The sequence below is a fragment of the Papio anubis genome, chromosome 10 (genome assembly GCF_008728515.1).
Source record: "Papio anubis isolate 15944 chromosome 10, Panubis1.0, whole genome shotgun sequence".
NCBI lineage: Eukaryota > Metazoa > Chordata > Mammalia > Primates > Cercopithecidae > Papio > Papio anubis.
The window spans coordinates 85,936,340-85,961,825 of record NC_044985.1 but is presented as its reverse complement, the minus strand read 5'-3'; the positions used below and the strand labels follow the sequence as shown (position 1 = coordinate 85,961,825).

The 25,486-nt window shown below is 44.6% G+C and overlaps 1 protein-coding gene and 1 long non-coding RNA gene across 5 annotated transcripts in view; one reads left to right on the top strand and one right to left on the bottom strand.

Annotated features, from left to right (window-relative positions):
- Positions 1–25,486, bottom strand: part of KIAA2012 (KIAA2012 ortholog) — a 140,207-nt gene that overhangs the window by 72,413 nt on the left and 42,308 nt on the right. For all 3 annotated transcript variants that reach the window (XM_031651451.1, XM_021923887.2, XM_017946794.3), the window contains exons 10-12: positions 23,513–23,689; positions 19,844–19,954; positions 7,941–8,009 (exon numbers count right to left, since the gene is read on the bottom strand). In XM_031651451.1, the coding sequence (XP_031507311.1) occupies positions 7,941–8,009; positions 19,844–19,954; positions 23,513–23,689 (357 nt within the window). The remainder of the gene's footprint in view (positions 1–7,940; positions 8,010–19,843; positions 19,955–23,512; positions 23,690–25,486) is intronic.
- Positions 5,593–25,486, top strand: part of LOC103876448 — a 60,229-nt gene continuing 40,335 nt past the window's right edge. For both annotated transcript variants that reach the window (XR_004176622.1, XR_002516235.2), the window contains exons 1-2: positions 5,593–6,011; positions 18,705–19,787. This is a non-coding gene — a long non-coding RNA (uncharacterized LOC103876448). The remainder of the gene's footprint in view (positions 6,012–18,704; positions 19,788–25,486) is intronic.

Genomic DNA, 25,486 nt, shown 5'->3' with positions numbered 1-25,486 from the left:
GGAGGAGGGTGAGATGGGTGTAGGGAATAGTTGCTGGAAGCCTGAATAAGTCTCCAGGCGAAAGACATCCCCCTGAGAGCTCTAACTAGGGAGTCAAGTAGACAGAGCTAGAAAATATGAGTCAGTCTGAATTTAAATACGGAAGTACCCAGTAAATGCAAGGGCAATATTTTTCTTCCAATTTGGGATAACAGTCCTTTTACTTATATCTTTTTAGATTAAGGCTAGATAAGTCTCAAGGGTCTGGCTTTAGCTTTGGGAACACCAATCTCTCTCAAAAATTCATAAATTATTTTTTATGGAAAGGTCTAAAGGCACATGGCAGTTTACCAAGCCCAGAATGAAAGCCTAGCTAGAGGACTGAATTTAAATTCGAGATGCATAACAACAAAATGTCAACCACATGAGAAACCCTCCAATCAAGAGACATCACAGGATTCGTAAGGATATCTATGGTGGAAGACTGTGTGGAGGAAAGGAATTCAAAAAAAAGGCTGAAGGTGGAATTGCATACAAAACAGCCAGCAAATGTCATTCACGTGGTGGTCTCTGTTCTCCAGAAAATATATATATATATACACACACACACACACATATATATATATTTGTTTTTTTTTTTTAGAGAAGTCTCGCTCTGTTACCCAGGCTGGAGTGCAGTGGCACAACCTTGGCTCACTGTAACCTCAGGTTCAAGCAATTCTCCCTGCTTCAGCCTCCCGAGTAGCTGGGATTATAGGCATGCGCCACCACGCCTGGTTAATTTTTGTATTTTCAGTAGAGATGGGGTTTTGCCATGTTGGCCAGGCTGGTCTTAAATTCCTGACCTCAGGTGATCTGCCCGCCTTGGTCTCCCAAAGTGCTGGGATTATAGGTGTGAGCCACTGCTCCTGGCCAGAAAATATTATTTGTGGCCACTTGCTCTCAAACAAATAAAGATATCTGGGGTCCCAGTCTCTAGTCTTATCTCCTCCAATCCATTCTCTACATAGCTGGGAGTCATTTCTATAAAATAAAAATCTGGTGATGCCAATTCCTATGTAAGTAGAGCCCTACCGCCATTGGCATGAATTCCTCAGCTGCTTTCAATTAAAAAAATTTTTTTGAGATGGAGTCTCGCTCTTGTTGCCCAGGCTGGAGTGCAATGGCATGATCTCGGCTCACTGCAAGCTCCGCCTCCTGGGTTCAAGCGATTCTCCTGCCTCAGCCTCCCAAGTAGCTGAGATTACAGGCATGCACCACCATGCCTGGCTAATTCTGTATTTTTAGTAGAGATGGGGTTTCTCCATGTTGGTCAGGCTGGTCTCAAACTCCTGACCTCAGGTGATCTGCGTGCCTCGGCCTCCCAAAGTGCCGGGATTACAGGTGTGAGCCACCACGCCCGGCCTCTTAGCTGCTTTCTATGGCCCTTCATGATCTGGCTTCTGCCTCCTTCTCAAGGTGTATTTTTCATCACTCCTTCCCCTGCGTGTACCCTGGGGTACAGTCATTACAAGTTGCCTCAGTTTCTCCATGCTGCCATGCTCTCTCACATTTATATTGTCCTTTCTCCTACAGCATCCTTTCTTTACCACTCGGCTAGTTCCCACATACATCCTTAGAAACTCTGCTTAAGTGTCCTCTTCTTCCAAAAGCCTTCTCAACCTCCAGGCTGAGTCAGTCTGAACTCATTCATAGCTCTCAACACATTCCACTGCTGTGGACTACTTTAAGGCATGGACATGGTCTCTCAACTGTATTTTTGTGCCTACCATAGTATTTGTCACTAGTAGATGGACAATTAGTGTTTGTTGAATGAATGAATGAGCAATATCTTTCTGCTTTGTAAAACATGCCGACTGGGCTCAGTGGCTCACGCCTGTAATCCCAGCACTTTGGGAGGCCGAGGCAGGAACATCACTTGGGCTCAGGAGTTTGAGACCAGCCTGGCCAACATGGTGAAACCTCATCTCTATTAAAAATACAAAAAATTAGCCAGGTGTGGTGGTATGCGCCTGTAATCCCAACTACTTGGGAGGTTGAGGCAGGAGAATAGCTTGAACCCGGGAGATAGAGGTTGTAGTGAGCCGAGATTGTGCCATTGCACTTCAGCCTGGACAACGACAGCCAGACTCCGTCTCAAAATAAACAAACAAAAAAACATACTCACAGATTCTTTCTGTTGAACACAGTCTGATTCTGGTGTTTACATTAACTTTCAAAGGAGGGATTATGGGGAAACCAAGACAGTAGCAAAATCCTTAGGCCACAGAGAGATGTATGAAAGGAGCAAGAGAGAAACTAGGTGGGAAACATCCTTAAGAAAAGCCACAAAAAAACTTCTTTCTTTGTTTTTTTATATTTTATTTTTTTGAGATGGAGTCTTGCTCTGTTATCCAGGCTGGAGTGCAGTGGTGCGATCTCGACTCAATGCAACCTCTGCCTCCTGGGTTCAAGTGATTCTCCTCCCTGAGCCCCCAGAGTAGCTGGGACTACAGGCACCTGCCACCATGCCTGGCTAATTTTTGTATTTTTAGTAGAGACGGGATTTCACCATGTTGGCCAACCTGGTCTTGAACTCCTGACCTCAAGTGATCCACTTGCCTCAGCCTCCCAAAGTTCTGGGATTACAGGTGTGAGCCACCGCGACTGGCCTTATGCTTCTTTATAGTTGTGATGAGAAGACAACACAAATGTCTGAAGGGTGATTAAACAGAAAATACTATTTATAAATTACTAGTTAATGAAAGTTATTATTTTTTGATCACTCTGACAGAAGAAAATTTAATCTTCTAAACTGTAATATAGGTTGAGAAATATAACTCACACACAAAATCCTAAGATCTATACCTGCTTTAAAATGCATTGTGCTAAGTATTACTTCACTACTTGGGCAAGGTCCTGATCCCTCGTGCATATCATGCATTAAGTGAACAGCAGATCCTGGCTACTTGGGAAGGACACATCCTGAGAATTTTAAGAATCCTTAGATTTGTGAATACCCCTAGTGTGTATCTATTGGTAATAAAACTAAAGAAGAATTGAAAAAAGAGAGAGAGTTCTTCAGACTGTTAATGAGACTATAAATAAAGGCTTAGTGTGATTTATTAAACTATTTTTTGGGCAGAGAACCATCACATTGTTAGACCATTTCACTTTCTTTTACTTCCATCACGAGTCCCAGCAGTCAGCTTTTTTTTAGGGCCATTAAAAATGCATGTGTGTGTATATATGTATATATAAAGAAATCAATGTTCTTCTGTTGAAAAGTAACTGCACAAGAGCTATTGCAGATGTTACAATGAATTATAGACCACAGTGTAAGATGTGTGAGTGCTGCGAGGCTAGCTAGGCTCACTCACTAGCTTAGTAATAGTCTTCTGTCTCCCAGCCTTGCCATATCAATGATTTGACTCCATGCCTCTGTAAAATGACAAATTGTGTGTGTCCCTATTTTTAATTTTAATTTTTTTAGAGACAGGGTCTTGCTATGTTGGCCAGGGTGGTCTTGAATCCTAGCCTCAAGTAATCCTCCCACCTTGGCCTCCCAAAGTGTTGAGATTACAGTCATGAACCACCACACCATGCCAGTTCCCTGATATTTGAGGTCATTTCAAATAGCTGAAATCAACCCTCATGTCCACAAATACCCAAAGAAGTCTACTATCTACACAATCCTTTTAGAATCCTATCACTTTTACCTGAAAATATTAATTAAAATGAAATGATCACAAAGAAAACAAAAAATTGTGAAAACTCTAGGCTCATGCCTGTAATCCCAGCACTTTAGGAGGCTTAGGCAGGTGGATCACCTGAGGTCAGGAGTTCGAGACCAGCCTGGCCAACATGGTGAAACCCTATCTCTACTAAAATTACAAAAATTAGCTGGTTATGGCGGCATGCGCCTGTAATCCCACCTACTAGAGAGGCTGAGGCATGAAAATCACTTGAACCTGGTAGATGGAGGTTGCAGTGAGCCAAGATTATGCCATGCACTCCAGCCTGGGCAATAGAGTGAGACTCTGTCTCAAAAAAATAAAAGAAAAAAAAACTTATGAAAGCTCTATAGGTGTTCCAATGAATAGGTGTTTTAAATTGGTCTTTGAACTCAGTTCCAGGGGGATATCAGGTATTTTATTTATTTATTTATTTGTTTTTTGAGATGGAGTTTTGCTCTTGTTGCCCAGACTGGAGTGCAATGGTGTGATCTCGGTTCACTGCAACCTCTGCCTCCACAACCCTGCCTCTGGCAGGAGAAGCAATTCTCCTGCCTCAGCCTCCTGAATAGCTGGGATTACAGACAGGTGTGAGCCACTGCGCCTGGCCCAGATATTTTCAAAGTAATATTATATCTATTCCCTTAGCAACAAATGGGGACTATTAAGCACAAAGTGATGTAAAAATGTTTTTGTTAAGGTCAATGGGCAAATCAAGGGAACAAATAAGGTTCTAAGTTGTGAAAGAGGCACCCTATGCCTATATGTGGAATGCATTTTCCTGCGGAGACTGTTTTGCATAGTGATTAAGTTTCCAAGTCAACCTGAAAAAAAAAAGGCCTGTTTCACTCATATTGTAGCTAAACCTTTCAATCATTAAATGCTTATGCTGCACTGACAGTAGGTGTGTGTTAGCAGCATATTACCAGGTAATAGCGTTGCTGGTGGGCCCCTGCCCTTAAAAAGATTGCAGTCTAGTGACTGAGTGTGGTGCCTCATGCCTGTAATCCCAACACTTTGAGATGCCGAGGTGGGAAGATGGCTTGAGCCCAGAAGTTGGAGACCAGTCTGGGCAACATGGTGAGACCCCATCTCTACCAAACAAACAAACAAACAAACAAACAAGACAGGCATGATGGCAAGCACCTATAGTCCCAGCTACTCAGGAGGCTGAGATGGGAGGATCGCGTGAGCCCAGGAAGTCAAGGCTGCAGTGAGCTGAGATCCAGCCACTGCACTCCAGTCTGTGCAACAGAGGGAGACCCTGTCAAAAGAAAAGAAGAGAAGAGAAGAGAAGAGAAGAGAAGACAAGAGAAGAGAAGAGAAGAGCAGAGAAGAGAAGAGAGCTTGCAGTCTCAAGGAGAGAAAAGTCTAGTCAGTGGCCAATGCGGTGAGTGAGCAGCTGTGACTGTAACTGGGTAAGCATGGTTCATTGTGCACATGTGGAGGGTGGGTGTCACCCCATCGGCAGGGAGGGGAGGAGGGCGAGGGGAAAGCAGAAAACCCTTCATGGGGAGGTCAGTTTGATAATTAAATCGGGAAGTGAAGGATTAGCAGGAGTTAACTAGGACAAGGGGTGAAAGTCGGGGATAACAGAAAGTAGAATGGTGGTTGCCAGGGGCTAGGGGAGGGAGAAGGGGGAGTTGTTTAATGGGTATAAAGTTTCAGTTTTGCAAGATGAAAAGAGTTCTGGAGACTGGTTGCACAATAATGTGAATGTACTTAACACCACTGGACTGTACAGTAAAAATGGTTCAGATGACAAATTTTAAGTTATGTGTATTTTTCCGGAATTAAAAAATGTTGGATAGGAGGAGATGAGGAACTGTGGTCCAGGCCGAGGGAACAGTATGTTCTAAAGCTTGGAAACAGGAAGGAGATTTGCATTAGTCCAAGGTCTTTTAGTTACTAGGAATAGAGGCGAGAAGGATCAAAACATTCTCTCCTTTTCGTGGATCTAGAGCTTGCTGCGAGGCCCCCTGTAAAAGGCTAAGTTAGTCTTTGGTGTGCTGCCATGGCCCCTTCTGTACTTTTCTCCTTCTAGTGTCCCCTTCTCCATGCAGCCGATGTTCTGCTGTTCATCCGAGCCCCCTGGGGCACTCCATGGGCCAGGCATGTTTCAACCCTTAAAGCTCTATGTACTTCCAAATTACTCACCTTTGTTTCCACCCTATCAGAATTTTTAGTCCCTCAGAGCAGCTGTTCCTAGCTAGGCTGCAAGAGAGCAACTATCTGATTAAATATACTTTTACTAAAGTGTGACAGACTATTCACCTCTCTGAAGTTTCAGAATCTTAAGAGGATACTTCTTAAACCAAGGTAAGTCTTTTATCGGTGAGATTTTAATGGTAGAATGAAGGGAAATGGTAACATTTTAGGTGCTATTAGAAAGAATATTTTGGTTTGCAGAGCTAGCCTGTAATAAGGCTTATCTTGCTTGAAAATTTGTTTCAGGACTTTGATTCTCCCAAACTGTTACTTTTTTTCCCAGCTTCTCCTCTTCTCCCTATGATATCTCTGAAAGTTGCAAATCCTTTTTAGTGTTACCCACAAAAGGGTGTCTGATGCTGAGTAGGGGGAATTGGAGGGGGAAATGGAGGTTGGACAGAAGCCATTTGTTTGCATGGGTCATTACTAAGTCAAGGACTTCCTAAACCCTCATATATTGTCGGATGGAATTGCCCCTCTTTAGACTGATGCCACTATGAACCATGCTTAGTCATAAATATACAGGTTCCTTGGTTTCATATCCTAACTTCACTACTTTGTGTGACCTTGGGCAAATCACTTAACCTCTCTGAGCCACATTGTCCTAGATGAAAAATGAAGATAATAACAGGATTTATCTCCTATCATTGCTGTGGGGATGAAATGAAATAATGAATGCAAAGCACTCAGCATGATGTTTGGCGTATCAGGGATATATAACAACAGTAGCTGTCACCACCACCACCACCAACATCATCATCATTTTTTACTGAGGGCTCCTATTTAAGAGCTGTTCTGGCCCAGTTCTAACCAATGCATGAGACTGAGCAAAAACGGCATGGAAACTCTACTTTCGTCAGGATGTCTGCCCAAGGAAGATGGCGGGGGGAGTGCAGAGGGCCAGACTCCCAGGTATCTCTCTGTTTACAGATTTTGAGATTGGCAAGGATATGATTGTGCCTTTTCTCTTAGTTTTGCAATCTCTGGCACAAACAATCTTTCCACCCTGATTTGCCTACAGCCCTTGATCTGTGGCACTGCCTCCTGCCTGTTCCTTCAGCAGCTTCTTCATGCAGGATTCATTGCTGCCCAGCCCCAAAAGAAGCAGCCAGGAGGCTGGGAGTGGTGGCTCACGCCTGTAATCCCAGTACTTTGGGAGGCTGAGGCGGGCGGATCACAAGGTCAGGAGTTCGAGACCAGCCTGGCCAACATGGTTAAGCCCCGTCTCTACTAAAAATACAAAAATTGGGCAGGCGTGGTGGCAGGCGGCTGTAATCCCAGCTACTCGGGAGGCTGAGGCAGGAGAATTGCTTGAACCTGGGAGGCAGAGGTTGCAGTGAGCCGAGACTGACAAAAGCGAAACTGCATCTCGGAAAAAAAAAAAAAAGCAGCCAGGAAGACCACACACATTTCTCTGTTAATCAAAGACTATTTTTAGGAGAGAAAGTCTCCAGGTCATCATCCTTTCCTTGGTCTGAAGCAGCAGCAGCCATATCTGTGGGTGGAGGATGAGCTACAAAGTCAACCTATACTCCCAGTGTTTGCAGATCTCTCCATGGGGGAAATGAAATAGAAAAGGAATCTGAGGAGAGGCAGACCTGGCCTCAGTCATCTATTGAAAATACAAGCCTGAGTCTTTCCCAGATCGGCTCCTAGCTTGTGGTGTGTGCAGGGTGAGGGATGCACAACTCCAGGGGACAATGTCTACCTCATTATTTAGGGAACTGTGCAGTGGATTACCTTCAGGACCCACAGGACATCCCTGCAAATTATCCTTCCCCAGGCCAGCTAAGCATAAGCACTTGGTTCCATCCGATGTCTCTTCCTCACTAATATTTACACTCAGACCACAGGGCTGCCCATGAGTAACTCATGAGAACAACACATTTCTCAGGCTTTCCAAGAAGTAAATCCTCTCTGCTACTTATTGGTATATTTGGGGAGAAATTGTGGGTTTCTGGAGGTCTATATATGAAATAATATGATCATGAGTCAAATTACCTAGAGAAGTAGAGGTAACTTTTTAGGGGAAAAGCTTACCTTTTAGGAAATGCTGACTACTAGGCCCGTCCTCTTTATGGCTGATATTTGAATTGACAGATTCATAGGCTGAAAAACAATAAGATATTTTATCTGAGAGAGGGAAAAAGTCTTGTAAAAATTTATTCCCTTATCCGAAGACAGGGGAAAACATGAAGTGGTTGCCTCGATGTTTAAGCTTTGCAATGAATTGGATTTTTTGTTTTTGTTTTTGTTTTTACTTTTTGAGATGGAGTCTCTTTCCGCTGCCCAGGCTGTAGTGCTGTGGCACGATCTGGGCTCACTGCAACCTCTGCCTACCAGGTTCAAGCAATTCTCCTACCTCAGCCACCTGACTAACTGGGATTACGGGCATGTGCCACCACGTCTGGCTAATTTTGTGGATTTTTAGTAGAGGTGGGGTTTCGTCATGTTGGCCAAGGTGGTCTCGACTGCTGACCTCAAGTGATCTGCCCACCTCAGCCTCCCAAAGTGCTGGGATTATAGGCGTAAGCCACCACACCGGCCTTGAATTGGATGGTTTTGAAAATCCACAGATGATATTCTGGAGAGAAGGTTGATCTAGGATTAAAAAAGCATTGAGAAAAATAACGTTTTTATCCAAGATGTTTAAAGGTAAAATTCTGTAGGGTCCATGATGATAAAATTCTGTAAGGAGAACTTTTGACAAAACAAGATCATGAAACAGTTAACGTTTGACACATGCTGCAAGATGCCCAGATTTGAACAGCAGCTGTGTCTCAGTGTGTGCAGCCATGGGGGATGACAGACAAGCACAAAAAGCCCCCCTCTCCGGTTGTAGCACAAACAGAGTGTTGGACCAGGGGAGCCAGGAGGGATTCTAGTCCGTCTGATTCTAGCCAAAAGACAGACAGGCTTTTTCACAGCCCCTGATGAATTTTTTTTTTTTTTTTTTTTTTGCGATCTGCTAGTCACCTGGGGTGAGAATTATTCTCTTAGCTGTCCTTGTCAGTCAAAATGAAAATTACTTAAAACAATGCTGTCTTAATGACTGATGAGAATTAGAATGACAGACTTGTGAAAGTTAAGGGAGAGGTAATAGCAAGGATGTCAATTGAGTGGGTCCTATATGAAGGTTTTTTTTTTTGAGACGGAGTTTCGCTCTGTCAGTAGGCTGATGTCAATGGCACAATCTCGGCTGGCTGCAACCTCCACCTCCCAGGTTCAAGCAATTCTCCTGCCTCAGCCTCCCAAGTAGCTGGGACTACAGGCGCCTGCCACCACACCCGGCTAATTGTTTTGTATTTTTAGTAGAAACAGGGTTTCACCATGTTGGCCAGGCTGGTCTCGAACTCCTGACCTCAGCTGATCCACCTGCTTCTGCCTCCCAAAGTTCTGGGATAACAGGCGTGAGTCACCGTGCCCAGTGGGAAGAAAGGTTTTTAAAGGGAAATTTGGTGTGTTTGTATGAGAGGGAGAGAGAAGCAGAGAGAGAGAGAAGGGAGAGGGAGATGTGAGATATCAGGGAGAGAGCAATAGAGAAGAAAAAAAGGAATCCTAGAAAATTCAAACGGAAAAGACTTAGAGATCTTTTAGTCTACCTAACCACCAAACTCATCTCCAAATAATTCTATTTATTTATTTTTTTGCTTCATTGTCTCATTACCGATAACAAATAGACTAGAGAGGATGCCAAGAAAGAATGTTTGGGTCTTATTGATTTGCTAAACTGCGGTGGGGCTTGGCAAAGCCTGCCTCTCGGTGCTCCTGCGTCTCAGGGCACACACACCGTCACGTGCGCGTGGATGGCTGAGGCTGAGCAGGCGGCCTGGGATTCTGAGCACCAACACGGGAGAGAGGAAAAGCCATAATTAGTGTTAATTGTTGACCCTACGGTTCAAGAATAGATGCTCTGGAGAATGGGAAATGAGAACAAACATTAATTATTGAGTAGGGACCTTGGAGACAGACACTCTGGATTAAAAGGAGAGAGATAAATTGCATAATGAATGTTAATTTTCCCTCAAAGAATTGAGTGGTCGGTGGTTGAAAGGGAAAAAGAGGCTAAAAAACAGTCATGAAAGAGAAAACTCTGTGTGTGTCAGGTGAGAGGGTGGAGGAGGGTTACACAAACACTGTCTGTCACCGCCACCACCCTGCCCTTTGCCTTGTAGCTCCCAAGAAGTTTGGTATCAGGATTTTCCTTAGAACTCATTATTTACCACAGCTGCCTGCTAGGAAGCTCAACCATTTCCCCTACAGCCCAGGAGCCAGAAAACAGCCACACTGCATTGCTGACAAGCTGAGAGGCATACGGCATGGGGATCTATTTTTTTCTGTGTGCTGGTGGGACTTTGACTTGGCTTGAGGGAGGCTGCCAGAGCGGTGGCCCTGTGGGTGCTGCTGTGGGGACAATGTGGGCTCCAGGCCTTAGTTGTTGTTTTAGCTTAATTATAATACAGGAGACACACATGTCTCCCTTTCCAAAATAACCTTCTTAACTGAAAGTAAAAACAGAATAAAGATAATTTAGGCTAGGCGTGGTGGCTTACACCTGTAATCCCAGCACTTTGGGAGGCCGAGGCAGGTGGATCACTTGAGGTCAGGAGTTTGAGACCAGCCTGACCAACACAGTGAAACCCCATCTTTACTAAAAATACAACAAATTTAGCCGGGCGTGGTGGTGCACCTACTTGTGCACCACGTGGTGGTATCCCAGCTACTTGGGAGGCTGAGGCAGGAGAATCGCTTGAACCTGGGAAGCAGAGGATGCAGTGAGCCGAGATCGCACCACCGCACTCCAGCCTGGGCAACAAGAACGAAACTCAGTCTCAAAAAAAAAAAAAAAAAAAGCAAATTTGAGTAGAAGATTGGAGATGAGCCCTGTAGCCAATTTTATAAAGAAGATCTACAAACAGGCTTGTCATGGGCGGCCCAGATCTCAGAGTGCTGGTTGAGATGCTCTTGTGCAGTCAGCGGCCCCGGGGAGCATGCCTTTTAGGCATGGCTGCTCACTGCCTTCCACTCGGGCCCTCACCCAGTGCTGTCCGGCTGATTTTGCAGTAGCCTGAGCCCTCTGCCTTTTCTCTTATCTGTTCCTTCATGCTAGCTCACACGTTGGGTTGCATGACATCCCTCCTCAAACATCTGATTCCTTGTTGCCTAAACAGCAGCATTTCAGCTCTCTCCTGGCACACAAGGCTTTCCCTGGTCTGGCCCTGGTCTGCCTTCCAGGCCCAGCTTCTCCCCACCCCTGCATGAAACCCCCCCACAGTCCACTCACACCGTGCTGCTCCTCATTATCCACGTGTTCTCTACGTTCCTCTTTGTCCTTGTTCATGCTAATGTCTTGGCTGGCTGGCCCTCCCCTTCCCTGTCTATCTACTTCTCGTTTCTCAAAGGTCAGTGCAAATGGAGCTTCCTCTGTAAAAAGCCCTTCCCACCTTCCTAGGCTGCAATTAATGGGCCCTTCCTGGAATACCCCTGGATTGTGCTCTTAGGCCTCTGTGATGGCACTCATTTCATTCTGCCTTATGGTACAGTTATTGGCTTGTGAATCTGTTCTCCACGTGGACTGTGAGGTCCTTGAGGGCAGTGACTGCAGTGCCTGGGGTGTAGCTTTGGTGTGTGGAGTGAGGACAGACAGGCCTGGGAATGAAGCCCAGCTCTGCCCTTAACCAGGTAAGTGAGCTCCCTGTGTTTCAATCTCTTTACCTATGATATGTGAATGAAAATACTCACTTCCTAGGATCACTGGGATAAGGGAACAAGATGACATGCACAGCAAGGTGCCTGAGGGTGTTTGCTCTCAATATTAACATCCTTCCATGTCCCTTGCATATGGGAGGCGTTTGGTACATTGTATCAAATGAATCAAACACACACGTAATGGGCCTTCTTTGAGGTTCAATGATATTTCGTATTGGAATTTTACTTAATACTTTATAAGATGGAGAGCAAGTGTGATCTGATTTGATTTTCACAAAGCAATGTGAAGTATGTTGGCAGATATTATAGTTGCATTCTGTTAAGGCACAAGGTAAGCTGCTGTAAGACAAGAGACCCAAAAAGATAAACATTTATTCCTCTTGCACATACACGTCCAGAGGTAGGCAGACAGGCTGATCAGGGTGGCTCTGCTCCATAAAATTACCTGAACACCCTGGTTCCTAATATCTTAGTACTCCATCATCCCATACAGAATTGTTCTCTTCTACATGGTTGAAGCTATTACCACAACCAAGTCCAAGGAGAAGGAGAAGGGGAAGGGCAAACAGTTTCCTTTTAAGGAAATGACCTGGATGTGCATGTGTTACTTCCATTCACTTGCCATTGGTCAAACCTTGGTCACGTGGCCATACCTAGCTGCAAGTGAGTCTGGGAAGCATAATCTCTCTGTGGGCAGCCATGTGTTCAGCTAAAATCCAAGGTGGGGGGTTCTATTATTAGAATTTAGCTGAACACATTCTTCCACTATTCCTTTTGTAAATATTATTCAGTCAATATTCATAATATTCAGTCAATATTATGAGAAATACTCTGGGAATACAAGGTGTGTTCTCTGGGATATTCAGAGGTAGATGAGGGGGATCTACTCACAGGAATTTTCAATCTAGGAGGGGAAATAAGAAAAATAGTAAAAAGGATAAAAGATGTGAGGGAGTGCTTGGTAAGAGGCCTAGGTGGTAAGAATGAGTGGAACGTAAGGAAATAGCAATAGTTGTGGCTGAGGTGGTCAGGTAAGGCATCACAGTAGAGAGGGAACTTCAACTGGTCCTTGAAGCTTAAATACCTGGATAAGAGGGACTAGAGTCTGTGTGATGCAATGGGAAAAGCTCTGGCCTCACTGGATGAAGGAAGATCTGGGCTTGAGCCTTGGATTTGCCATATAAAAGCTGTGTGGCTTTGAGCAAATCATACCTCTTTGGGCATCAGTTTCCTTATCCATAAAATCAGAGGTTTTCTTTTCTCTTTTTGAGACAAGGTCTCACTCTATTGCCTAGGCTGGTGTGCAGTGGTGCAGCCATGGCTTACTGTAGCCTTGACCTCCCATGCTCAAGCAATCCTCCCACCTCAGCCCCTGGAGTAGCTGGGACCACAGGTGTGCACACCAGGCCCAGCTAATTTTTAAAATTTTTTGCAGAGACGGGATCTCACTATGTTGCTCAGTGTATTAGTCCGTTTTCATGCTGTTGACAAAGATATACCCCAAACTAGGCAATTTACAAAAAAGAAAGAGGTTTAATTGGACTCACAGTTTCATGTGGCTGGGGAGACCTCACAATCATGGCAGAAGGCAAGGAGGAGCAAGTCACATCTTACATGGACGGCGACAGGCAAAGAGAGCTTGTGCAGGGAAACTCTCCATTTTAAACCATCAGATCTCGTGAGACTCATTCACTATCAGGAGAACAGCGCAGGAAAGACCCGCTCCCATAATTCAATCACCTCCCACTGGGTTCCTCCCATGACACATGGGAATTGTGGGACTTACAATTCAAGATGAAATGTGGGTGGGGACACAGCTAAACGATATCACTCAGGTTAGTCTTGAACTCCTGGGCTCACATGATCCTCCTGCCTCAGCCCCCCAAAGTGCTGGGATTATAGGCATGAGCCACCGTGCCTGGCCCAGCAGGTTTTCTAATTGTCGCATAGCTCTAGTGGCCCTGCATAGACCCCCACCCCCACTCCTAGAATCATCTTAGGAGGGGAACAGTTAGTTGGGCTGCAGAGAAGTTGGGAAGGACATAATTAGATCATCTCCACTTCAACCAGGTAGTTCTGCTTTTATCTGTTTTATTTACTAGTATTCTCAGAAAGTCTGATTAAATGATTCCTTTGCTTAAATACTGATGAAGGTGATGCCTAAGTTCCCTCCTGACTCTAGGGTTCCCTGAAACAGAACAAATGCAAGGGAGGTAGAATTCATAGCTTCACAGCTTCTGTAAAAAGTGACATAAGTACCATCATCTTAAAAAAAAAAGAAATTATGTATTCTTCAGTACTTTATATTGATTTTTTTCTTCAAAAAATGAATAGCTAATGGATTCAAAGCAAGCTATTTTTTATTTTTTTCCTTTTTTTTTTTTTTTTCCTGAGACGGAGTCTCACTCTGTTACCCATGCTGGAGTGCAATGGCACCATCTCAGCTCACTGCAATTTCTGCCTCCCAGGTTCAATTCTCCTGCCTCAGCCTCCTGAGTAGCTGGGATTACAGGCACCTGCCATCATGCCCAGCTAATTTTTGTATTTTTAGTAGAGTCAGGGTTTCACCATGTTGACTAGGCTGGTCTCAAAACTCCTGACCTCAGGTGATCCATCCTCCTCAGCCTCCCAAAGTGGATTACAGGCATGAGCCACCATACCTGGCTGCAAGCTATTATTCTTGACATATTTCTTCTTCGGAAGCCATAAAGTGGTGATAATGCCACCTTTTCAGCTACCTGTGAGGTAGGGAAGTCTTTGTGTTTCTAGGAATCACAAGAGGTTTTTGTCAAAGGAAATGAAGGAGAGTCCCTACTGTGTTTTAGCAGCTCTCTACTGGTGGCTATCAGGACACCTTCCAGAGTGGGCTGTGAGGCTTTGCTGGTATCACTACAGTGAGGGAAAGAACCTGCTTCCTTCTGAAGGCTGGGACAAGCACAGCTATCACAGCCTGCCCTTCTACACCCACTCAACACTGTGGTACATGTGATAGACCTAACTTAGCCCCATGCCAAGCCTGATGGGAATCTCCTGTAATTTTTGTAAGGAGAGCTTTTTAGTCAGGGTTCAGCCCAGAACAGAAACTGCCCGGATATTTTAAAGAAGAAACAGAGTTACTATAGAGTAACTGCCTCTTATGCTCAGTCTTCATGAGTTCAGTGTCCAAAGCTTTGATGCTTCTGCCTCACTTCTGCCCTCCAAATCTCATGCAAGCACATCTAATTGGCAGAACACAATTTGCATCCAGCCCCCTAGCTGCAGAGGTTATCTGGGAAATGTAGTTTTTAGCCTTCTAGCCTCTGTAGTACAGGAAGGCCCACTGGAAGGAAACGCTGGGTGCCCAGAGACCATATCTAGCCACATTTTCCCTTATTCAAACATTTGACCTGAGATTGCTAGTACTGGTAACATCTGCCAACATTATTTCTCATGAGGGTTATGAAAAACACTGAAAAGTGTTATGAAAAACACTATAACCATGTGGGGCTCCTATCTTCCTGTATTTCTTCCTATCCAGAGATGGATGGATTGTGGACCCTATGATTCAGAATTGATGTTTAGAGAATAAAAACAATAATAGTCACAAATGATTGAATGGCTGAAATCCTGTTTCAGGATTTAGACAAAAGAACTGCTCCACTGAGAGAGTCTCCTTGGGGAAAGGGGCATATTTAGAAACATACCATGTTAGAAGAACCTTAGAAATTATCAGTTTAGCATTTTCCAAAGTTTGCCAAAAACTTTTTAGATCCACATGATGCTTTACCAAAAACAAAGGCATTCAGTGATCAAATAAATTTGGGAAACAGTGCATATGCCCATCCTGAAGAACCATGGTGCACATCAGCGTATTGGAGGCTCTAGGAAGTCCTGCGGTAAGGGATCTGCTTAACTTTGGTCCACTGGTTTCCAAATGTATCTGGCCCTAGAACCTTTCCTTTTTTACACAATGCCTGTTAACCTTCTGAGGAATTGGAGTTTGATGGGACATGTGCTGTGAGGACTGAATCTGATACCAACTCCTCTTTTTCCATATGAGGAAGCTGAGGTCCAAGGCAATGAAGTTATTTGCCTGTGATCACAGAAATCCTGGGCAGTACAGGTGGGAATAAAACCAGAGTTTTTTTTTCTTCCTCATATGGCTTTATCGAAATTAATTATCATCCCTTACATCTCTTGGCATCATCAATAAGGTAACAGCTACTAAGAGATGGGCTACTTAAGGAAAATCATAATTTAAACAGTACCCAACCAACATGGAAGGATTCTTTTACTCATGGGGTCCCACAACCAACTTATCACAAAGGAAAAATGGGGAGAACAGAGAAAGTGAATCACTTAGCCTGTGTTTTACCACTAAATGATCAGTGTTTTGAGACCAGCTGGGATATTCTTAGACTCACCTTTCTGTCAACCAAATCACAGACCATCACAAAATGACACCAAGAATACTAGTTATCTAGAATACTAGTTACCTATTACTGCAAAACAAATGATCCTGAAACCTAAAACAATAAACCTTTGTTATGTCTCAGTTTCTGTGGGAATCTTGGAGTGGCTTAGGTGTGTGGTTCTGGGGCAGCCTTTCATTAGGTCACAGACACAATGTCAGCCAGGGATGCAGTCATCTGAAGACTTGACTGGGGCTGGAGAATCTCCTCTCAAGGCATCTCCCACACAAGCCTGGGAAGTTCATTCTGGCTGTTGGCAGGGGGCTTCTGTTCCTTGCCACGTGGACTGCTTGCCATAGGCTGCTGGAATGGCCTCATCACAGACATGGTGGGTGGCTTTCCCCAGAGTGAGTAATCCAAGACAGAGCGAGCAAGGAGGAAGCCTTGGTGCCTTTTATGACCCCAGTCTCAGAAGTCACATACCATCAATTCTGCCATAGTCTATCTTTACTTAGAAGTGAGCCATCATATCCCACTCACACTCAAGGGGAGAAGAGTTAGTTTTTCCCTTTTGAAGGGGAAAGTGTCAAAGAATTTGCGGATATATTTTAAAACCACCATACTATGAAAGAGTTGCAAGGGGGAAGGATGCTAATTAAATGACAAACGACAACAACAACAAACAAACAATCAAGAAAGGCTGGGTGCAGTGGCTCATGCCTGTATCGCAGCACTTTGAGAGACCTAGGTGGGAGGATTGCTTGAGTCTAGGAGTTTGAGACCAGCCTGGGCAACATAGGGAGACCCCGTCTCAACAAAGAAAAAGTCGGGCATGGTGGCTCGTGCCTGTAGCCCCAGCTATTTGGAAGCTGAGGTGGGAGGATAGCTTGAACCCAGGAGTTTGAGACTGCAGTGAGCCATGATTGCACCACTGTACTGTAGCCTGTGTGACAGAGCAAGACCCTGTCTAAAAATACAAAAAACACCCAAAAAACATTTTCTGAGGGTAAAAATGCATTTAGAACAAGAACAAATACTAAACAGAAACTCTGAAAGAGACCAGGAATTTAAATTTACATGGGACTTGATGTCCAACCTGAATCACTGGCATAAACATCCTTGAACTTCTTTGTAAAAAAACTTCTGAATAAAAGAACTTCTGAGAGAAAACTTCTATTGCTGGCACTGTGACTAGGGAAGTACATGAAGGATTTGAATCAAGGATAAGCAATTCGGAGGGCATATCCAGTGGTTTGACTTGTATCCTTCCAAGTTAACTTTTCCTTTCTCAAGACTTTCAATTTTCTAAATGTTGCAATATCCCAACATGACCAAAAGGGTCAAATTCCAGCTCTAGTCTTCACATCTTTTTTTTTTTTTTTTCCTTCTGAAGGTTTATATTCATTTCCCTATGCTGTCTGAAAGCAAGATATCATGATCTAATTGCCTAAGAATTTATTTCCAAATAGTTGTTGACAGAGCCTGGAAGTCTCAGAAAGATCAGACAGATCATATTCCTTCCTTTACTCAAGAGTTTTTTTTTTTTAATTAAAAAAAAAAAAAAAAAAAAAGACCAACAACAACTATGATCTCTAAAGAACTTTCCTTTGTGGCACCTGGGGTATTCAGTCAATCAACAAGCTTTTCTTGGACATATGATGGAGATGAGACGTTCTCTAGGACTCATATTGGGAGCTAAACAGAAAACAGATACAGATAAATACAATAATCACAAAAGCAGGATTGAGACAGAGAGAGAGGAATGGGGCTGAGGCTACATCTAGGCAGTTGTGTGCAATGAGGTGGATTTATTAAGGAAAATGTTCCAGAAAAGATGAACTTAAAGCTATTCTAAATATTTGGGGGCAACTTGAGCAAAAGTTTGGAGAGAAAAGAATGAAGACTGAATTTTTAGACCATCAAAGAGATGAGCAAGGGGTGGGCTGGAATATAGTAGAAGATGAGGCTGGAGGGGAGGGTGGAGACAATGATTAAGATGGTTTTGAACAAACTGATCTGCACAGAGTTTGGTGTGGTTGGAGCAATTATAGGTTGGTGCAAAAGTAATTGAGGTTTTTGCAATTAAAAGTAATGGCAAAACCGCGATTACTTTTGCACCAACCTAATATTTTGTGAGAGGAGAAAGTTTTTTCAGTATACTGTCTCCCAAACCAAACCAAACCAAAAAAAAAAAAAAAAAAGCCCAAACCAAAAAAATCTTTGCTCATTAATACATACTCTTAGAAAGTCAGACCCTTATAAGGAAGATGTGGGTTTAAGATCTTTCACCACCTTCTTGGGCAACATCCTGTTACCATCAAGACTGAAGGTCAACCAACTGCCCATGGAGGAAAGGCTTGAGAAAGGTCAGTGGCTAACTCATTCCTTCATTCATTCATTCATTCATTCATTCAATAAGCATGCAGTGAATGCCTTTAGGTTTGAGAGGCAAGTAGGATTAAATATACCGTCTGTGGGACTGGCAAGTCTTCATTTATCAGCATAAGTTTCAACTTTTTCTTTCTCCATGTCATGGAAATTATTGAAATATTTTTCAAAAAATTTCAGTAAACATTTATTGTGATCCTTCTATGTATATGTCAGGGACTATGCTAGGTGCCAAGAATACTGAAATGATTGAAGCATCATATTGACAATGGTGACAATAAACTTACAGCCTAAATATTTCCTTTTTTGCTTCTAGCTTTCGCTGTGCCAAAAGGGGGAACTATCTCTCCTGGAACAGAGCGGACAAATGTGCAGCAGGTGAACAGAATCATATTTGCTTTCCAGCTGCTGCACCAGCTGTGTCATGCTGACAGCGGCCTCCACCTGTCTAACTCCTGCTTCCACCAATTCAGAACCAAGATATTTTTGTACTCATATCCTGGTATAAACCAACTGCTGATGGAAGTTCTTTGATGCTGAATTTGGAATCAAATACATTCTACTTTCTGGAAATCCATATACTAGGTGGCTGCTCCAATAGCGGCGGACACAGATGTAAAATGCAGCAATGGTCAAGGAATTTCTCAGAGGAGGAATGAATCCTCTCATTTTGGTGGAGGAACCTTGGATACAGGGAGGATGAGGGACTGACTCAAAGTCATCTGGCAACTTAGAGGCGAGGCCAGAGCTCCTCAAATCTCCTAGCTCTGAATCCGTGCTCTTTTTATTGAGCCAGTCATGACATAACCCCCCAAATGAGTGCAGCTTTTAATCTCCCACATCAAGGGGCCTGCTGGCTGCAGACTCATGCATACACATCACAGTGGTTTCTGGGTGGTTGATGCTCATCACCCTCTGACTTCATTTCTTTTTTCCTTTGCAAAATGGCTATTGCCCAGAGGCAGCATCTCTTTTCTAAAAAGTGAACATGCCAGAAGGGTTTTTGGAAACTGCCTTGCTATCTGTCAGGAGCCAGATGATTCACAGGGATGAACCAATGCTCATAACAAGGATACCTGATTGGATTACCAATTAGCCGCCTCCACCTCTGCAGGGTGGTTGGAAAGAAGAGAAAAGGCAGTGTTTAGTTTGGGCAAATACCAAAAGGACTTTATCATTCTCATCAAGGCATCAGCGTGGCACATTAGACCTCTTCCAAGCCATTCCACTGGAACTTCTCTCTCCAAATGCTCCAGCAAGAGTAAACTTGTTGTGCAAACATTGGATCATTGTGTCTGAGCTACAGAAGCACCTCTGTGTCGGTGAAAGGGGAGAAACTGGCTGACTTGCATCTGTTTTTAATGATGTCTCTGCTCTTGGGAAAATTTGGAAGCTGCAGGTAACATCTTCCCCTTTGAAAAAAAAACCAGGCTGCCCTGGAGTGTGTGAGCTTACCTTTACCCGATGGAAGCGCCTCGGTTTGGGTCTGCCCTGGGAGGGACAGGCAGACTTCTTCTCCATCTGGACCCAGCAAGAAGTGTCGCAGGGTGGGGTCGCTGGAATCTTCTTGAAAATAAGCACAAGCATGGGCAGTGTCAACACCATGTTGGTGAGGGAGACAGACTGAACCTGGGCCATGTTCCTCTAGTCCCCTGTGGGCACACACCCGTAGATGCACGTGGGCTCAGGTGCCCGCCAGAGTATAGTGGGAGCCTGTTCCTGGGACTCAGCAAAGCGGGGCTATTCTTCAGGCTCTGCCTTCTGGGGGTCAAGGTGGGATGAACAGGGAGGGGCTGCCACTCGCCTACATCATGCCTTCGGGAGAGCCTGGCTACCTCACGGGCAGGGCTAAGCAAGCATGGGCACTCTGTGAAGGAAAGGGAGTCCCTTCCTTCAGCCGTGTGCAGCAGCCCAGCCCCTGGGAACAGGACTTCCTGCTTCCTGCCTCTGCTGTCCGCCTCCGTCAGATGTCCTGTGCAGTACTCAGCATACACAGCCATAACCTCTAGATGAAATACTGGGATGGCTTGGTGATGCCAGGGGCTCAGGTCAAGGAAAAGGATGCTGTGTCTCCCTAGTTACTTAGAAAGATTGAAGGTATTTTTTATAACCTGACTGTAAAAGTAAAAAAGAAGTCATTTATTCCCCACTTGAATCTCAATGCTCAACCCAGAATACTCCTGGGACTAGATTGTGAGGTTTCCCCCATACCAAACAATTCTCCAGCAGATACCAACTGGTCGTCCTATAATTTAATTCAGTTCTGACACTCTCTACCGGGAGATGGTGTCAGATCCCACAGGGTAGGGCTCAGTCCACAAGATTGCCGCCCCCTCCACTTCAGATGCCAATTGCAAGTCCCAGATTGTGACCTATACTTCTGACTGACCGGCTCTAAATTGGGCCTCCCACAATCCTCCCTCTCCTTGGGTTCAACAGTTTGGTAGCACAGCTCACAGAACTCAGGGAAACACTTACTTACATTTTCTGGCTTATTTATAAAGGACATTAGAAAGGATGCGAACAGCCAGATGAAGAGATGGGCGAGGATGTGCCGAGCTTCCGTACCCTCCCTGGGCCTGCTGCCCTCCCACCTAGACACACTCAGCAACACTGATGCTTATCAACCCGTGGTCAACAGCTAATAAAGAGCTTGATCTGCAGTGTCCCCTCCCCTTTCCTGGAGGTTGTGGCTGGAAACTCCAACCCTCTAATCCTCTTATCGCTTGGTCCTTCTGGGCTTGGTCCTTCTGGTCGCTGGCCCCATCATGAGGCTACCTAGGGGCCTTATCCTATGTCACCTCATTAGCATAAACTCAGGTGTTTTCAAAGGGGCTCATTATGAATAACAAAAGATACTACTATCATTCAGAAAATTCCAAGAGTTTTAGCTTAGTAATAGAAACCAGGGACAAAGACCAAATTTATTCATATTATACTATACTTACCTTCCCCATCTCCAAGACAAAGGGGCCAGGAGTCCAGCTACCTGGACTAGCAGGCCACCCGCTAGAGGGGATGCTAAGGAGCACACACGTACACATGCACACTTACAAACACACACTGACATATTCACACTCTCACAGGGCATGCACACACACCCCCATACACATGAACAGTGACATACATGAGCATATGACACACATACATTCACAAGACTGAATATATAGATATGTACATGCATATGCAGCCATGCCTATGTAGATGTGCACAACGACATGCATGCACACAAGCACACACATGTACTTACATGGGCATATAAGCACACATCCCACACACATTCACTTACACACATGCACACACCCAACACACACACTTGAGGCTTCAGGCTGCTCTCTTGTCCCAGTCCTGGTCTGGGCATTCTATTCTTTTTTTTTTTTTTTGAGACAGAGTCTTGCTTTGTTGCCCAGGCTGGAGTGCAATGGTGCTATCTCGGCTCACTGCAACCTCTGCCTCCTAGGTTCAAGTGATTCTCCTGCCTCAGCCTCCTGAGTATCTGGAATCACAGATGTGCACCACCATGCCTGGCTAATTTTTTTTTTTTTGTATAAAAATACAAAATATCTCTACTAAAAAGTAGAGATAGAGTTTCACCTTGTTGCACAAGCTGGTCTCGAACTCCTGACCTTGTGATCCGCCCACCTCGGCCTCCCAAAGTGCTGGTATTATAGGCATGAACCACAGCACCTGGCCACTGGTATTTTATTCTAATCAGATTCTCCCTTTATAAGGATGTCTAAAGTAGGTGTGAGTATCCATTTGCTGTGATTTGTCCCAGGCCATGCAACTTCCTAGGAAGGCCCCAGGTGGGGACATAACAATACACTAAGTTTGGTTCATTTGCATCAGAATTAAAGGAGCATTGCTGCCACACAAGTATAAAGGGGAGTGGTTTGTGAAAGAGAGGTTCCAACCTTGGAATGGTTTCTAGGTGAAAACAGTGTCTCTAGGGGTAGAGAGAGTGTTGCGGGGAAGGAAGGGATTTAATTTTGACCATCTCAGCCTGAAACAGAAGCTGCAAACACAGAATGAAACTATTAATCTGTGGATTTAATTTATGCTTAAAGAATTCAATTACATACGCTCTGGGGAGAGAATGAGAGGGGGGTGTGCTGGGCAGGGGGAGAGAGAGAGAGCAAGCGAGACTGATTTAAATACTGAGGCATTCTGTCCCTGAGTGAGCATAAAATGAAAGATGTGAAATCTGTTGCCTCCATGATGGCTCTCTGTTCCCATATGCCTCTCAAAGTGTGAGTTTCTCGCAGCCCTGAGTGTGATTCTGCTGTTAACAGAGGTACCTCTTTCTTTATACAATCTGTCCCCCAAACACATGTCATCTCCTTCATCTGCTGCTCAAACTGAGAAAGCAGTCCAAGCCTTCAACGAAGGAGAAACAGCTGCCTGGACCACACGTTCCTGAAAATGGTCTGTCAGTCTCCAGTGTGGCACCTTCCCAGGGATTTTCCGGGGTAACTTGGACTCTAGGCAATTTTTGCTCTATGAGCTACCTTTAGATGGAAGCCCCAGGGGAGCTGCTCTTGCACTGTCCTTGCATTATTGCTCTGTATAAGCATCTTAGTCCCCTCCTTGACTATTAGCTCCTTAAGGATAAGCACTTTAAGTAAGGCTAAAACCTAGAGGGAATGGCCTTGCCCTGCCTCACCCTTCCCTAGGAATCAGGGTCCTTTCGTCTCTGTGAACAGGCTCTGCCCTGGGCTGGAGTTGACTTCTGTCTGGGGACTCTTCTGTTGGCAGGCTCATCGGGCTCTCTTGCCTCAGGGGGCAAGGGTTATGGCTCAGTTTGGAGTGTGCCTGGTAAATCCAGTAGTGTGTCTCCCCCAGGAGCGCAGGGAGCTGTGTCATCAAATGCTGCTGCCAGGAGTGAGGAAAGCACAAAACAGCGTGGCAGTGCATGTCGGTGCAGCAAACCCTTAAAACATGTACTGACCCTTTAGGAATATGCATGGGGAACATTAATCCCACTGACATCATCAGAAACTGTGTCAACTACCCCTTTTCAATGGAGTGCCTTTCAGAAAACTTACATCACAGCAGCCACACGGTCCTGGAAATGAGCCACATACCAGCCAGTGGGGGGCATCTATGCACCCTGGGAATGGTTACCTTGAGCTGCTGGCAGTGCCCTCCTGGACGCTCTCATGTGCGGGAGACATGGGGGGCTGCTGCGGCCTGATGTCCTGGGGCTATCCAGGCCATTCTGGCTCTCGGGACTTTTTTTCCCTTTAATCGGGGGTAGAAGATCCAATGATGGGGCCGCATCGTGGGGCGGGGCATCATCATCTTTTAAAACAAAAGGGGAAAAAGCCAGTGTGAGAAACCAGAATCAGCAGGAAGGAGAAGGAGGCTCTCTTCTAATGTGGTTAAAGGACCTCTGTGTGAAGACTGCTATGAAGAACGGGTAATTGTATTGTGGCTAGAAGGAAGAAACCGTCCTGGTGTTAGGATGGTTTATTCTACTCATTCTCAGGTTTGTCCCTCTTTTCCAGTCCTGCTAAGCAGCAGGGACCTGGTATCTCCCATGGCCAAAATGACATGACTCTTGACTAGAATCGTGGCTGTTCATTTGGAAAATTGCCAAGAACTGGGAGGAACTAAGTGGTGGTTGTTTTTATTCCCATCTTATGGATGAAATCCTGAGATGGAAGGAGGACTGGAGAGGGTGCAAATTCCTTCCACCCTCAGTCCCAAGGCTCTGACTAGAGAGATCCCAGCTTTAGAGCTGATGAGATTATTGGATACAGATTTCTGACCACAAAGTAGTTTTGCTAGGCAGAGTCAATGATCGCATTCCTTCGTCAGGGTTAAATAAAAAGTGCTACCTTCCAGATGGAAGTCAAAGGGCATCAGGATTGACGGTAGCATTCCATAAAGCATACCCTACCCTCTGCCTCCATTTTCTCTTCTCAACACCAACAGGGCCTGCTCTAGGAAGCAGGAAACACAGGAACCCAAGTGACTGAGGCCTTGGCTTCGCCTCTTTCAGAGGCAGTGGTCTTTATTTCACATTTAAAACAATAGTTGCTATTAATATTTGGGTTTAAAAATTGGCTTCATGTGGTCTCAAATGATCACAGACTACTAATTCATTAAAAAGAGGCAAAGTGTCTTTACAATGGAAAAATGGGGCAGACATCACCTTTAACCAAATAATGAAATTTAACATCACCTGCAATGGAAGACACTGACATTTTATAACCCTTGATATGATGGGCCGAGAAAGACACAACGTCACCTCTGTGATATTCCTGCCAAAAAGGTTTGATCTGAATCTCATTATGAGGAAATAGAAAAATCCAAATTGAAGGTAATTCTGCAAAGCAACTGGCCTGTCTTCTTAAAAAATGTCAATATCATGAAAAACAAGACTGGGGGACTCTTCTCGATGAAAAGATTCTATCGAGTGGGACCACTAAATGTAATGCATGATCCTGAGTTGAATTCTAGGTTGAAAAAAAGCTATAATAAAGGAACATTATTAGTATAAATAGAGAAATGTGACTATGAATTAGAAATTAGAAAGTACTATTATATCAGTGTTTGCTTTCTTGAGTGTGGTAATTGTATGTGGCTAGGAGGGAGAATATTCCTGGACTTAGGGGATACGTGCTGATAAGGGATAAACGGTACAATGTCTGCAACTTACTCTCAGGTGGTTAAGCAATAAAATAAAAAATATACATATGTGTGGATGCATGTGCCGCCTCTGTGGCAATGGAGCAGTCCCACTCAGCATCAACATGCCCATGCAGCAGGGGCCTCTGTGTGACGACTGCCATGATGAACTGCCTCTTTGTTGTTGTTGTTGTGGTTGTTTTTTAGACAGAGCCTCTCTCTGTCACCCAGGCTGGAGTTCAGTGGCATGATCTTGGCTCACTGCAACCTCCGTCTCCTGGATTCAAACAATTCTTGTGCCTCAGTCTCCAGAATAGCTGGGATTACAGGTGTGTGCCACTACACCCAGCTAATTTTTGTATTTTTAGTTGAGATGGGGTTTCACCATGTTGGTCAGGCTGGTCTCGAACTCCCGACCTCTGGTGATCTGCCACCTTGGCCTCCCGAAGTGCTGGGATTACAGGT